Below are 12,307 nucleotides of genomic sequence, written 5' to 3' on the forward strand. Positions count from 1 at the left end.
TCTGGGATTTTAAATAATTTTTAGTAAACCAGAAGATAAAAAGGCTGTTAGTTGGATAAAAAATATTTGGAATCCTTTTTTATTAATTTTCTTTTTTTTTTAAAGTGATCGGGGTTAAGTAACTTGCTCAAGGTTACACAGCCAGTTATTTTTGTGTGGGTGCCGAGTATATGAGCCCGGAACCAAGCCCAGGTCTCCCGACTCTGGGGCCAGCGCTCTTACTTGCTGCACCACCTGGCCGTCCCCTTTTTTATTAATTTTCAAAGACATTGGCTTGTTCTTTCCAGATGTTATAAGAACTATAAAATAAGATCAGTAATATTGTCTTAATACAATTCTTTTAGAAGTGTAGTATCTTCAGCAGCAAGACCCTTCAAGTTTAATAAACATGGATTATTTCTAATTCAACATAGTTGTATATAGGGTCCAAAAAATATGGTCATTGCCCAATATCCTGCATTGGTAAATAAATACATTGGTTCATTTTATCTTTGTGCTTTGTTCTTGCAGTGCAAGTTAGTATATGAGAATAAGGAGTTTTATAATACTTGCCTTAGACTTTTGTGTTGAGTTACTAGATTATACCCAAAGGTACAAAATATAAAAAGTTTACTGTCTTTCCCTCTCAGCAGGGAGTAGCCTCTCTAAAGGGAAGAGATATGCAAGGTAAAGCATCTTCAGCATCTAAAGCTCTGCCTTGTTACTGTTACACATCTTGTTGTACATTATTGCCCTGCTCTGCAGAAAGCAGATCATTGTTAAATCTTATTGAAGGTTAAGAAAAGGTGAAAAGTTACCTAAATGTTCTGTAGTCTGACCTACCAAATCATTTAAGTGGTTGATTGTATGTAGCGCTATTCTAAGAAATTTAGAGTAAAATTGTGCAGTGGGAAGTTTGTTGGGTTTATAGTCACAGGATGTGGTTTCAAATTCTGCCTCTGCCAGTTACTACCCGTGTGACCTTGGGAAAATTATTTAAATTCTCTAGGCCTTGGTTTCCTCTAATGTAAAATGAAGGAGTTGGACTAGTTGGTTTCCAAGGTTCTCTTTGTCTAAATCTGTGATCCCATGAGCTTATATAAAACCTGTTTCCACTGGGAACACTTATTTGGGACATAGAATAAACCAAGACATGAAAAAATTATATGGTGTATATATAGAAAAACAGATCAATAATAAGTGTGAATTAGGGGTAAATGATAAAGAAATATAGTTACACAGTTAGGTAGAGATCATGAAGAGTTATGCGCCCAGTTAGCTTTTCTTTGATCAGTTCAATAAGGAGCACTCCTGAGTGATCAGTTTCGTTTTTTTTTTTTAATTTTCTGAGATTGAAATTTTACACACACACACACACACACACACACTTTATGTACTTTAGAAATCTTTTTATCCTAGTGTGGTTTAATTATCATTATATTTTTTTCATAGTATTTTGCGTTCATTTAACAACACTGTTTTTTCCTCTATCACTTGGAAAAATTTCCTCTCCCTGTTTGTCAGCTAGTTCTATGATGCTTATAGCATCTTCTTTATTTTTGTTTAGTGGTGTGAATACCATCCATAGTTGAAGCAAGAAAAAAAGAGGGAATGCATCTTTGGGTTCCAAGGGTTAATAGTGTCCTCTTCAAAATGGCACATTTTTTAATAATTTCACAGGTATATATCACAAGTACCCATTATCTCTATCTCTACCCACTATTTTGCTTTCTTTTTATCACTTTAGTATCATCTTAGAAACAAAGCACTGTTTTCCCATTACTATTACGTTCCTCCTTTGTGAAGCTCACATATGTTTTGACTAAGGAGTAGTGAACCTAATTGAAAAATAATATGTCATTTTCTTCCAAGTTCCCAGATCTTTTTCTATGGTAAGACTTTGGTTTTGGTGGGATTTGGGAGAATTTTGTTTGAAAAAAGGTACCTAATTAGTATCAAAACAAACAATAAAGAAATCAACTTTCCTTTATGCCTCTCCATATAAAATTAGTTGTGATGAATGTTACTTATTCATTAACTTATTATTATTATTATTTTTATTATTATACTTATTCATTAACTGGTTTTATAAACAAGACATTACAGTTTGTTCCATAGAAAGAGTGTTATAAATGGGAGATGCTTCTTAGATGGTCAGAACTTGTACTAAAAGCTCAAAATAAATCTTTCTGGAATTAGCCAGTGTTTAAGTACCTGAACTGGTCATGATAACCCAAAGCATGAGGGGAGACAGGTGCTGAGACCAATGCTGCTACACCTTTGAGGAAGATCCAAAAGTGCTGAAAACCTTTCCTATTTAAAATTAAGGGAAGAACAGCATGACTTACATGGAAATGTGTTTTGCATGACTACACATGTATAACCTATGTCAAACTGCTTGCCTTCTCCATAGGAGGTGGAAAGGGAGGAGAGAATTTGGAACTTAAAATTTGGAAGGAAAAAAAGAATGTGAAAATTGTTTTTACATGTAATTGGCGGGGGGAGGGGATAAAATATTAAATCCATGACTAGAATGCAAGGGAAAAAAACCTAAAGGAAAAAACAGCATTATTCTTGATGAAAAATTTTGGTTGTGGGTTCATCTCCTACTTTGACTTATCAAGAATGTAAATATCCCAGGACCAGAAGCTACTTAGGCATCAGTGGAACCTTTGCAATTCCTACAACTTGATGGAGTGTTGCAAGCATGTATTTAAAGTGCCTAACAATCTCTCTCCCAGGGAACCTCTACTCTTTCTGACTTTCTTTTCAAAAAAATGGCCATGTGATCTGTTATCTGAGTAGAGGGGGATTTAGGAGTATATTTGGATATAATTTTACCGTAGTAGCCTTGCCAAAGAACATTAGTTGAGCCCTGTTAGATGAGGAAAGCTTGAATGTTCATTAGAGGCGTGATTATTACCAGGTTATTTCTCCACTGCTTCACCACTTGAAGGATGTATTCATGGGTGTTGTTAATACATTCTTGACCTCTCTTGGTAGGTAATCTTTAGAGTTATTGTAGCTAAATATTTCATCAGCCAACTTGGTGATGAACTTTTTTGAACTTAGTTAGACTGGTCCTAAAATTGCAATATAGTCTGTCTTTGGGTCTGTGCCAGCCTTCAGGGCTTGGAGTAAGATGTTTAAGAGCATAGCCTTTAAGAATCCAGGCTTGCCTCCCCTCCTAATGAGGCATCAGAATAGAACTTTAGTGGAGGTTAGTAGAATAATCATTTATTTTGCATATATTAACCAGATTTAAAAAAATAAAACATGATCACTATGGGCCCTACACAGGTATAGGGGTTAATGGATTTAGAGAGAAAACAGGATTTAGAGATCTAGTTCAATCCCTTTTTCACATAAGGAACTTGAGACCAAGAGAGATAAAGCAACTTACCCAAAGTTACATTTGGTAGTAAACAACAAAGCAAGGATTCAAACCCAGGTCTTCTAACTCTAAATTTAGTGACTTATTGAATAAGTTCCTTTTATAAATCTACAATAAGCCTTTTATTCTAATGATCTGCTGCACATGACACATTCTTTTTCTAACTTGACTCAGGATGTTTTTTGTCCAGTAGTCAGTCAGTTGTTGTTTTCTAGATTTAAATATCCTTATTGGCAAATCATTTTTAACTATACTGATGAAGTTTAATATCTTCTTCAGGTATGAAATTGAAGGCTGTGAAGTGATCTGGGCTATTAAAGACAAAGCAATTGGGAATGCTTTCTTTGATGCTGGAGCAGCAGAATTCCTGACCTCAGAGCTTACTTCTAAAAAATCTAAAGCTAAAATTACATGTAAAAGAACCAGATATACAATAGAAGGTAAATTTTTAAAAGTTATTTCCCTTTCCTTTCTCTCTAGAACAATTTAGTTACTTTAAGTTAGAGAACATTTAGTATTGTTTAGAGAGTCTGAAAGTGGCAGTGACAAACAAGGAATATATCTTCTCCTACCTCAGTATTTTGAGTACATTAGAGAAGGTATAACTAGCATTTAAAACCACAAACTGTATTTGCTCCCAAAGCAGATACAGTCAGGAGCACAAGTGCAGGGGCTGCCTTTGGAAAGAAAAAGATTCCCTTCATTTGAGGATGGAACAGGAGAGGAGAGAATGAGAGGAAAGGTTAATGATGAGGGGTGTAGAGGCATAAGAGAGAGCAGAGGAGGAAATTTTTGTTTGGATGACCTCTTTTCTGCTTAAAGTAGGCTCTGGGTCCTTGTTGAGAGAAGCAAGCATGAGTACAGTGGTAGGGATGAAGTGATATAGGAAATTTAAGAGAAGATAAAGTTTAGAACAGGTACTGTGGGAAGTTTGATGAGTTGATTAGAGAATAATAAATGAATTGAGTCACAATCTCTCAGGTGAGATTAGTGTACAAATTTGTAGCTGACAAAATCAGTATGGTTGTGTGACTTCTTTAGGTGCATTCAGTAGCACACAAATATAAATGAAGAAAGTGGATAGGTACATGCCATGAAAATTGAGGAAGTTGATGAACTGGGAGCTCCAGAGCACATCCAGGGGTTCTTTGACTTGTATGGTTTTTGCTTTTTGACCCTGACTTCTTTGTTTTCAGAAAGTGAAAAGGAAGCAAGTACCATAGCTAATGCTGGTAATATAGGCAGTGCCTTGGGACCTGATTGGCATGAAGGTTTAAATCTTAAAGGAACAAAAGAGGTATGTGTTTCTATATCTAATTATTTTCTGTAAATGCAAATTTTATATATCTCCCTGAATTGACAAAAACATGAAATATTTTTAAAAGTAGTGCATGATAGTTCCTATATCATTTTCTAGTTATACCATCTAGGAAAGCATTTGATTTATCCCTCCTGCCATAGGTAGCTGCATATCTTAATCAGTAGTTATTAAATTTCTTTTGAAAGTAGTTTGGGGGAAGGAAGGCAGAAAAGAAGAAAGTAAAAAGTACACAGCAGAGAACAAAAGAAAACTTATAAGGAAGCAAAGAAAAGTTGGACAACTCTGAAAACAATATGTAGTATTACATAGACTTTCTTGAAATGGAAATTTATTGCTGTATATTATGAATGATTATCAATGCTTTTTTTTCTTTCCTTATTTTGTATTATTTTAGTATTAAGGTTTGTTTCTTTTTTCTTTCCTTACTTTGTATTTAATTTTAAAACCAAAAAAATTTACAAAAAAGAAAAGTAGTTGAGGTATCCCAAAATCCATTGGTGGCCTATTCAAATCTCTATTAATGCAATCCTTATATCAAATAAAATTCCCTAGTCCATTATTTTTAAGACCTTTTCTTTACTTAGAGAGATAAATAAAATATGTTCATTGTCCTTAATATTATTTCATGAACTTAAAGGTGACTAAAATTTTTAATAAATAATTTGTTTAATTAAACTGAAATTTTTTTTTAATTAACCAGGCCCCCCCCCCCAAAAAAAAAAAAAAAAAAACAACAAAAAAAACCCCTACAGCCACATTCATTAAGTGTCTGCTGGGTTGTATAGCACAGTACTAGCCAGAAGAGATATAAAGTTTTGCCTCAGCATGGTTCCTGGCATCAGAAATCTCATAGTGCGGTAAGGATAGAAACACAAACACAGAGAGCTTTATTACATGATAGCATGTTGTTTTGTAATTCTGTAATGTACTGTGAGCAGGAGGATGGTGATGAGGAAAGGCTTCATGGAGGAGGTTATTTGAGTTGGGTGGGGTAGTGGGGAGGGGGGAACTTAAGCAGACAAATAAGAAGGACATGCCAAATATATGTAAACATGGGGACCAAAGTCTGACAGGAGAGTGACTGACCATGAGGCAGAGAGAGTCCAGTTTGACTGGGATGTTGAATTCATAGAGGTAAATAACAGGAGCTAAGGCAGGATAGACAGGGCTGTGTGACAAGGTGGAAATCTCTGAATATTAGACTGAGGAATTTGAACATTCCTTGGTAGGCTATGGGGAGGGAACTCCTAAAGGTTTTTAAGCAGAGGAGTGACACAATTAGATCTAGGTGTAAGAACCATTATCCTGATGGAATAGGAAGTATGGTTTGGAGCAGGAGGAGAATGGAGACAAAAAGAGACCTGTAAAGAAGCTGTTGCTTATAATCCAGGCAGCAGTGATAAGAGCCTCTAGGGTAGTGGTAATGAGATAGAGAGAGAAGAGGCCGGGGCCAGGAGAGGACCCTGCTCTGCTACCCTGGGATGGGACCAGTCATTCTGTGTTCTCCTAGTAAAGCACTACACCAGCTTTGACAGGATGCAAGCTCCTTTAGGGCTAGGACCCATTTTTGTCTTTTATCCTTGGCATGTAGTAGGCATTTAATAAATGATTATTGCTTGATTATATAAAAATGAATTTTTACTGTTTTTATTTTATTACAAAAGAAGTAACAGATGCTTTATGAACGAATGAGATTACCACTAGATATATTATAGAGAGAAGAAAAGAGGCCTAAAGATAGATTCTTGGAGAATTTCTATATTAAGGTATTAGAAACACTAGTTTCACAGTCAAAAAGCCTGGGTTAGGTTAAATGACTTCCTTCCATTTGTTAGTGTTTTCCTCCATCCTCTCCCTCAACCCCAAATTAGTTTGTATTTATTTATGTACATGTTTCTGCTCAGTAGAATGGAATCTCTTTCAGGGTAGAGACTATTTTCATTTTTTGTTTTTGTGAGACTCACAGATTGAGCAAACATGTATGGGTTGCTTCAGATTGAAGATCTTGTTACATTATCTTTCCCTTCCTTCAGACTTCTGTATTACTGTCTACAGCACTATAATCTTTCCAGTCATACTCACAACTTTGGTGTCAAGGACCCAAAGAGTTCATATTCTATGGCATTTTGGAAGGCAAATTTCCAGCCCTTGGCCCTTTGCTGTTTAGCATTTTTATGACTAATAACAATAAATTGACATTTATATGACACTTTAAAATTTGCAAAAATATTTTACATACCTCCCATGTGATCCATAGAAGTCCTGTGTAGACTTATTACCAGTATTATTGCCACAAGCATTATTATCCCCATTTTACAGATAAAGAAACTGAGGCTTAATTTACTTGGGAAAACCCCTAGGTTGCATGCTTTTCCAGAGCTGTTAGGGATAGCTAATATTGAGTAACAGTCAGGATCCAAAAAAGATCTTGACTAGAAAAACTTTGAACCAAAGCTAATTATATATCTTAATTGGAATAATTGGGGGTTGGGTCAAGATGGCAGAGGTATGACTAAAAAGCAGTACAGTATAAGACAAGAGTGTGGTATAGTAGCTAAAAAAAGTGATTAAGATCCTAGACTTCATTTAGAATGACATGATGTCTGTGCCTAGGAAGATGCTGTCTCTGCTGTCCTCTTCCCTGAGCAGATCATAAGAATATTATGTTTAGTTCAGGGCACCGTACTTTATTTTATTTTAATTTATTTTTTTTTGCTTTTTGGAGGGCAATTGGGATTAAGTGACTTGCCCAAAGTCACACGGCTAGTTTTTTGTGTGTTAAGTGTCTGAGGCCAGATTTGAACTCAGGTCCTCCTCACTCAAGGGCTGGTGCTCTATTCACTGTGCCACCTAGCCACCCCGGGGCACCATATTTTAAAGGGCAGGTAGGTGGCAGAGGGGACAGAGTGTGACCCTGGGCAAGTCACTTAACCCTGTGTGCTTCAGTTTCTCATCTGTAAAATAAGCTGGAGAAGGAAATGTCAAACTACTTCACTATCTTTGCTAAGAAAACCCCAAATGGGGTCACAGAAAATTGGACACGACTGAAATGACTCAGTAACCATATTTTAAGCTGAAGAGCATGCAAAGGAGGGCAATTAGAATGAGGAAGAGACTAGATACAATGAATGTGAAGATTGGTCATTGGAGACGGGGGAGATGTGAAGGGTTATAAGACTGTTTGAAGAATGCAGTTGCAAAATTCTTCATTTTAGAGGTTTACAATTCCCCAAGACTACCATAAATAAGTACAAATTATTTTCATTAACTGTTTCTTTTAATTTCTCACAGGCCATTTTAAGTATCCATTATAGGCATAGCACTGTGGGATAGTAGAGTTAAAAATTATATTCTCTCACCTAACCCTCATTGTAAAAATGGGGAAAGTCCATCCCTGTGAGTTGCCTAAGGTCATACAGTAAATTGTTGAAGGGCTCAAACTAGAACCCAAGTAAAGCCAGTGCTGTTTTCAGTAAACTTCACTAAATATTTGTTGATCTGTAAGGGGACTCTTCCTCATTTCAGTGCTATCCAATTACACATTTGCTTCCAAAACAGACTCTAGTAGTGATTATTCAGAGGCAAACCATATTAACTATTAACATAGTTAACACTGAACACTTGACCAAAAAAAATGGTTATTTTTTTTGTGCGTCCACTTTCTCAGCCACCATTTACTCCTCAGTTTTATGTAATCAGGTACCACTGATGAACTGAAAGTGCTGTGTTACCAGTGATCCCTTATCTGCTAAATCCAGTGGTCTTTTTCCAGTTGTCATCCACCTTGATCTCCCTGCAGCATTTGATTCTATTGATCACTCTTCTTCCTGGAAATTTTACTTCTTTGACATCTAAGGCACTGCTCTCTCCTAATCTCCTTTTATAGGTTTGATCACCCCTTCTCAAATCTCCCTTGATGAATCATCATCTGTCTCCCGACTTCTTAAATGTGGTTATCTCCCAGGCATCTGTCATTTGCCTTCTCTTCTCTATGTTCCTTTCATTGGTGATTTTATCTGCTTCTGGTGTTTCGGGTATCACTTTGATATCTGAAATAGGAACTAGGGCTGTGATTTCACTGGCCTATGGAAATTTCCTGCACCAATGCAGGTCAGCAGCTTCTCTGAAACATAAATCTTAGAAAGCTGCCTAAGGCACTGAAAAGTTAAGTAACTTGCCCAGGATTAGAAACTGGACTTGAATTCTGATCTTCTTGGCTTCAAGGCAACTGTTCGTTATGGTGTGCTACCTTGTAGTCTTATTTGTTTCTGAGGACTTAAGTGTCTTGTTGATATTTTATGATACTCAGACTTATAAATCTAGACCTAATCTCACCTTAATGCCAGTCCCACATTATCAGCTATCAGACATCTCTTCTCGACCTATGTGTAGGCATCCTACACTCAACATGTCTAAAAGCAAACCTCATCTATTACCATAAGTTTGTTCCTTAATATCTGCCAGTTTAGGGTATGCAATAGCAATGATTTTAAATTTTCAGATTACATTTTATCCTCACAACAACGCTGGGATATAGGTGCTATTATTATTATTTCCATTTTACAGATGAGGAAACTGAAATAAAGATTAAGTGACTTGCCCAGGGTCACGTAGTTAATAAAGTGTTCTAGGATGAATTCAAACTTAGCTCTCCTTAACTCCTGTGCTGTCTATTCTGCTACCTATCTGCCTTTAGGGTAGCACCAGCCTCAATCACCTAGATTTTTATCCTTTCTTTGTCTATTACTCTTCATATCCAATCACTTGTCCTCTTTGTCTTCTGCTTCCACAACATTTCTCAAAGTCGTCTTCTATCCACTCACGTTTTGTTGTTGTTTAGTCGCTTCCATCATGTCTCACTCTTTGTGAGGCCATTTGGAATTTTCTTTGCAAGGATACTGGAGTGGTTTGCTATTTCCTTCTCCTGCTCATTTGACAGATGAGGTAACCGAGGTAAATAGGGCTAAGTGACTTGCCCAAGATCACACAGCCAGTAAGTGTGAGGCCAGATTTGAATTCAAGTCTTCCTGACTCCAGGCCCAATAAGCATTCTATCACTTCTATCAAACAGCTGCCCATTCACTCTACCACCACTCTAGAGCATCCTCTTTCTTATGGACTACTATAGTGGCTTCTTAACTGTTTTCTCTGCTTCCTTTCTTCCTTTCCAGTCTGCCTTCCACATAGCTTCCAGAAGCAATCTTCCAAAAATATCTAACCATCTAACTCCTTAGATCAAAAACTTTCAATTATTGCCCATTACTAGAATAAAATAGAAACTCCTTAGATTGTCATTTATGCCCTTCCACAGTCTGGCTCCAACATATCTTTCCAACTTTACTTAATGCTTCTCTCTTTTTCTTTTTCTTTTTTTAAATTAAATTTTATGTTTATTTTTAGTTTACATCATTTATTTCCACAAGATTTTGAGTTACAAATTTTCTCTCTGTCTTTCCCCTACCCACCACCCCAAAACAGCAATCCCATTGTATACTCCCCTTCCCCCAATCTTCTCCTCCTATATCCTCCCCCACACCCCTTCTGACTTTCCAGTAGGGCAAGATGGATCTCTATACCCTAGTGCCTATATATATTATTTCCCAGTTGCATGTAAAAAAATAATATATATATATATATTTTTTAAACATTAGATTTTAAAACTTTGAATTCCAGATTCTTTCCCTTCCTCCCTCATCACTCACCCTTACTAGGAAGATAGGCAATTCAATATAGTTTGTACACTTGTAGCTATGCAAAACATTTCCATAGTGGATATATTGTGAAAGACTGACTATATTTCCCTCCATCCTATCCCACCTCCCACTTGTTTTATTCTCTACTTTGACCCTGTTCCTTTTCAAAAGTGTGTACTTCTACCAGAGTTGAATAGAAAATTTGACATTGAGATAAAAGAAGCATGAGCAGCTAAACAAGGAAAAGAAATCATAAGGAACTTATCAGAGTTGAACTATTAACATTCCTACATAGGAAAATGGTAATTGTAACTGATGAAACTTTTCTCAGTATGAAAATAGTTGAAGGGAATAGAAATATATATATACATATATGTGTGTGTGTGTGTGTATGTGTGTGTACATCAGAGGGTATATGGGCATATGAATACATATGTGAATGTGTGTATATATGTTTACAGGTATACATAGATAGAGGGCACAGGACCAATTGAATAGGAAGGGATGATACTTAAATGGTGAAATTAAGAGGTGAGAGAGGAATATAATGAGAGGAGATGGGGAGAGACAGAATGGGGTAAACTATCTCATATAGAAGAGGCAAGGGAAAATGGTTACAATGGAGTGGAAGAATGGGAAGGCAAAAGGGAATGGGTCAACCTTATTCTCATTGAATTTGGCTTGGAGAGGGAATGACATACACACTAAATAGGGTATCTCACCCTACAAGAGAGTAGGGGGGAAGGGGATGAACAGGGGAATGATGGAAGGGAAGGCAGGCTGGGGGGTAGGGAAGTTGGAAGCACCCACTTTTGAAAAGGGACGGGATCAAAGTAGAGAATAGAACAAGGGGGAGGTGGGATAGGAGGGAGGGAAATATAATCAGTCTTTCACAATATATCTACTATGGTAATGTTTTGCATTAGCCTACACATGTAAAACTTATACTGAATTGTTTATCTTCCCAGTAAGGGTGGGTGACAAGGGAGGAAGGGAATGAATCTGGAATTCAAAGTTTTAAAATCAAATGTTTAAAAAAAAAAAAATATATATATATATATATATATATATATATATATATATACTATTATTTTTTTTAAAGTGTGTGCTTCTAACTTCCCTACTTCCCAACCTGCCCTCCCCTCCATCATCCCCCTCTCATCCTCTTCCCCTGTACTCTCCTGTACAGTGAGATACCCTATTTAGTGTGTATGTCATTTCTTCCCTAAGCCAAATTCAGTGAGAATAAGGTTGACGCCTTCCTTATTGCCTTCCTGTTCTTCCCCTCCATTGAAATAGTTTTCCTTTGCTTCTTCTATATGAGATAATTTACTCCATTCTGTCTCTCCCCTTCTCCTCTCATTATATTCCTCTCTCACCTCTCAATTTCACCTTTTAAGTATCATCCCTTCCTATTAAATTGGTCCTGTGCCCTCTGTCTTTGTATACCTGTACACATATATACTCACTCACATATGTATTCATACGCCCATATACCCTCCCATACAGGCATATATATGTATGTATACATATATATGTGTGTATATATATATATATATATATATATATATATATATATATATTTATATTTATGTTCCCTTCAACTATTCTCATACTGAGAAAAGTTTCATAAATTAGGATTATTGTTTTTTCCATGTAGGAATGTAAATAGTTCAACTTTGATAAGTTCCTTATGATTTCTTTTCCCTGTTTACCTTCTCATGCTTCTCTTGCTTCTTGTATCTGGATGTCAGATTTTCTATTCAACTCTGTTTTTTTCATCAAGAATGTTTGAAAGTCCTCTGTTTCATTGAATGACTGTATTTTCCCCTGAAACATGATACTCAGTTTTGCTGGGTAGGTGATTCTTGGTTTTAATCCCAGCTCCTTTGACCTCTGGAATATCATACTCCAAGCCCT

At 36.4% G+C, this 12,307-nt stretch overlaps 1 protein-coding gene across 1 annotated transcript in view; it reads left to right on the plus strand.

The window, feature by feature from the left end:
* The window catches only part of PYROXD1 (pyridine nucleotide-disulphide oxidoreductase domain 1), a 37,392-nt gene that overhangs the window by 12,001 nt on the left and 13,084 nt on the right, over window positions 1-12,307 (plus strand). Inside the window, exons 6-7 of the mRNA XM_069106201.1 lie at window positions 3,653-3,813; window positions 4,570-4,670. Of these exons, the coding sequence (XP_068962302.1) occupies window positions 3,653-3,813; window positions 4,570-4,670 (262 nt within the window). The remainder of the gene's footprint in view (window positions 1-3,652; window positions 3,814-4,569; window positions 4,671-12,307) is intronic.

This window comes from Petaurus breviceps, unplaced genomic scaffold (assembly GCF_028583685.1).
Source record: "Petaurus breviceps papuanus isolate PSGF00001 unplaced genomic scaffold, PetGlider_PUasm1.0 78, whole genome shotgun sequence".
NCBI lineage: Eukaryota > Metazoa > Chordata > Mammalia > Diprotodontia > Petauridae > Petaurus > Petaurus breviceps.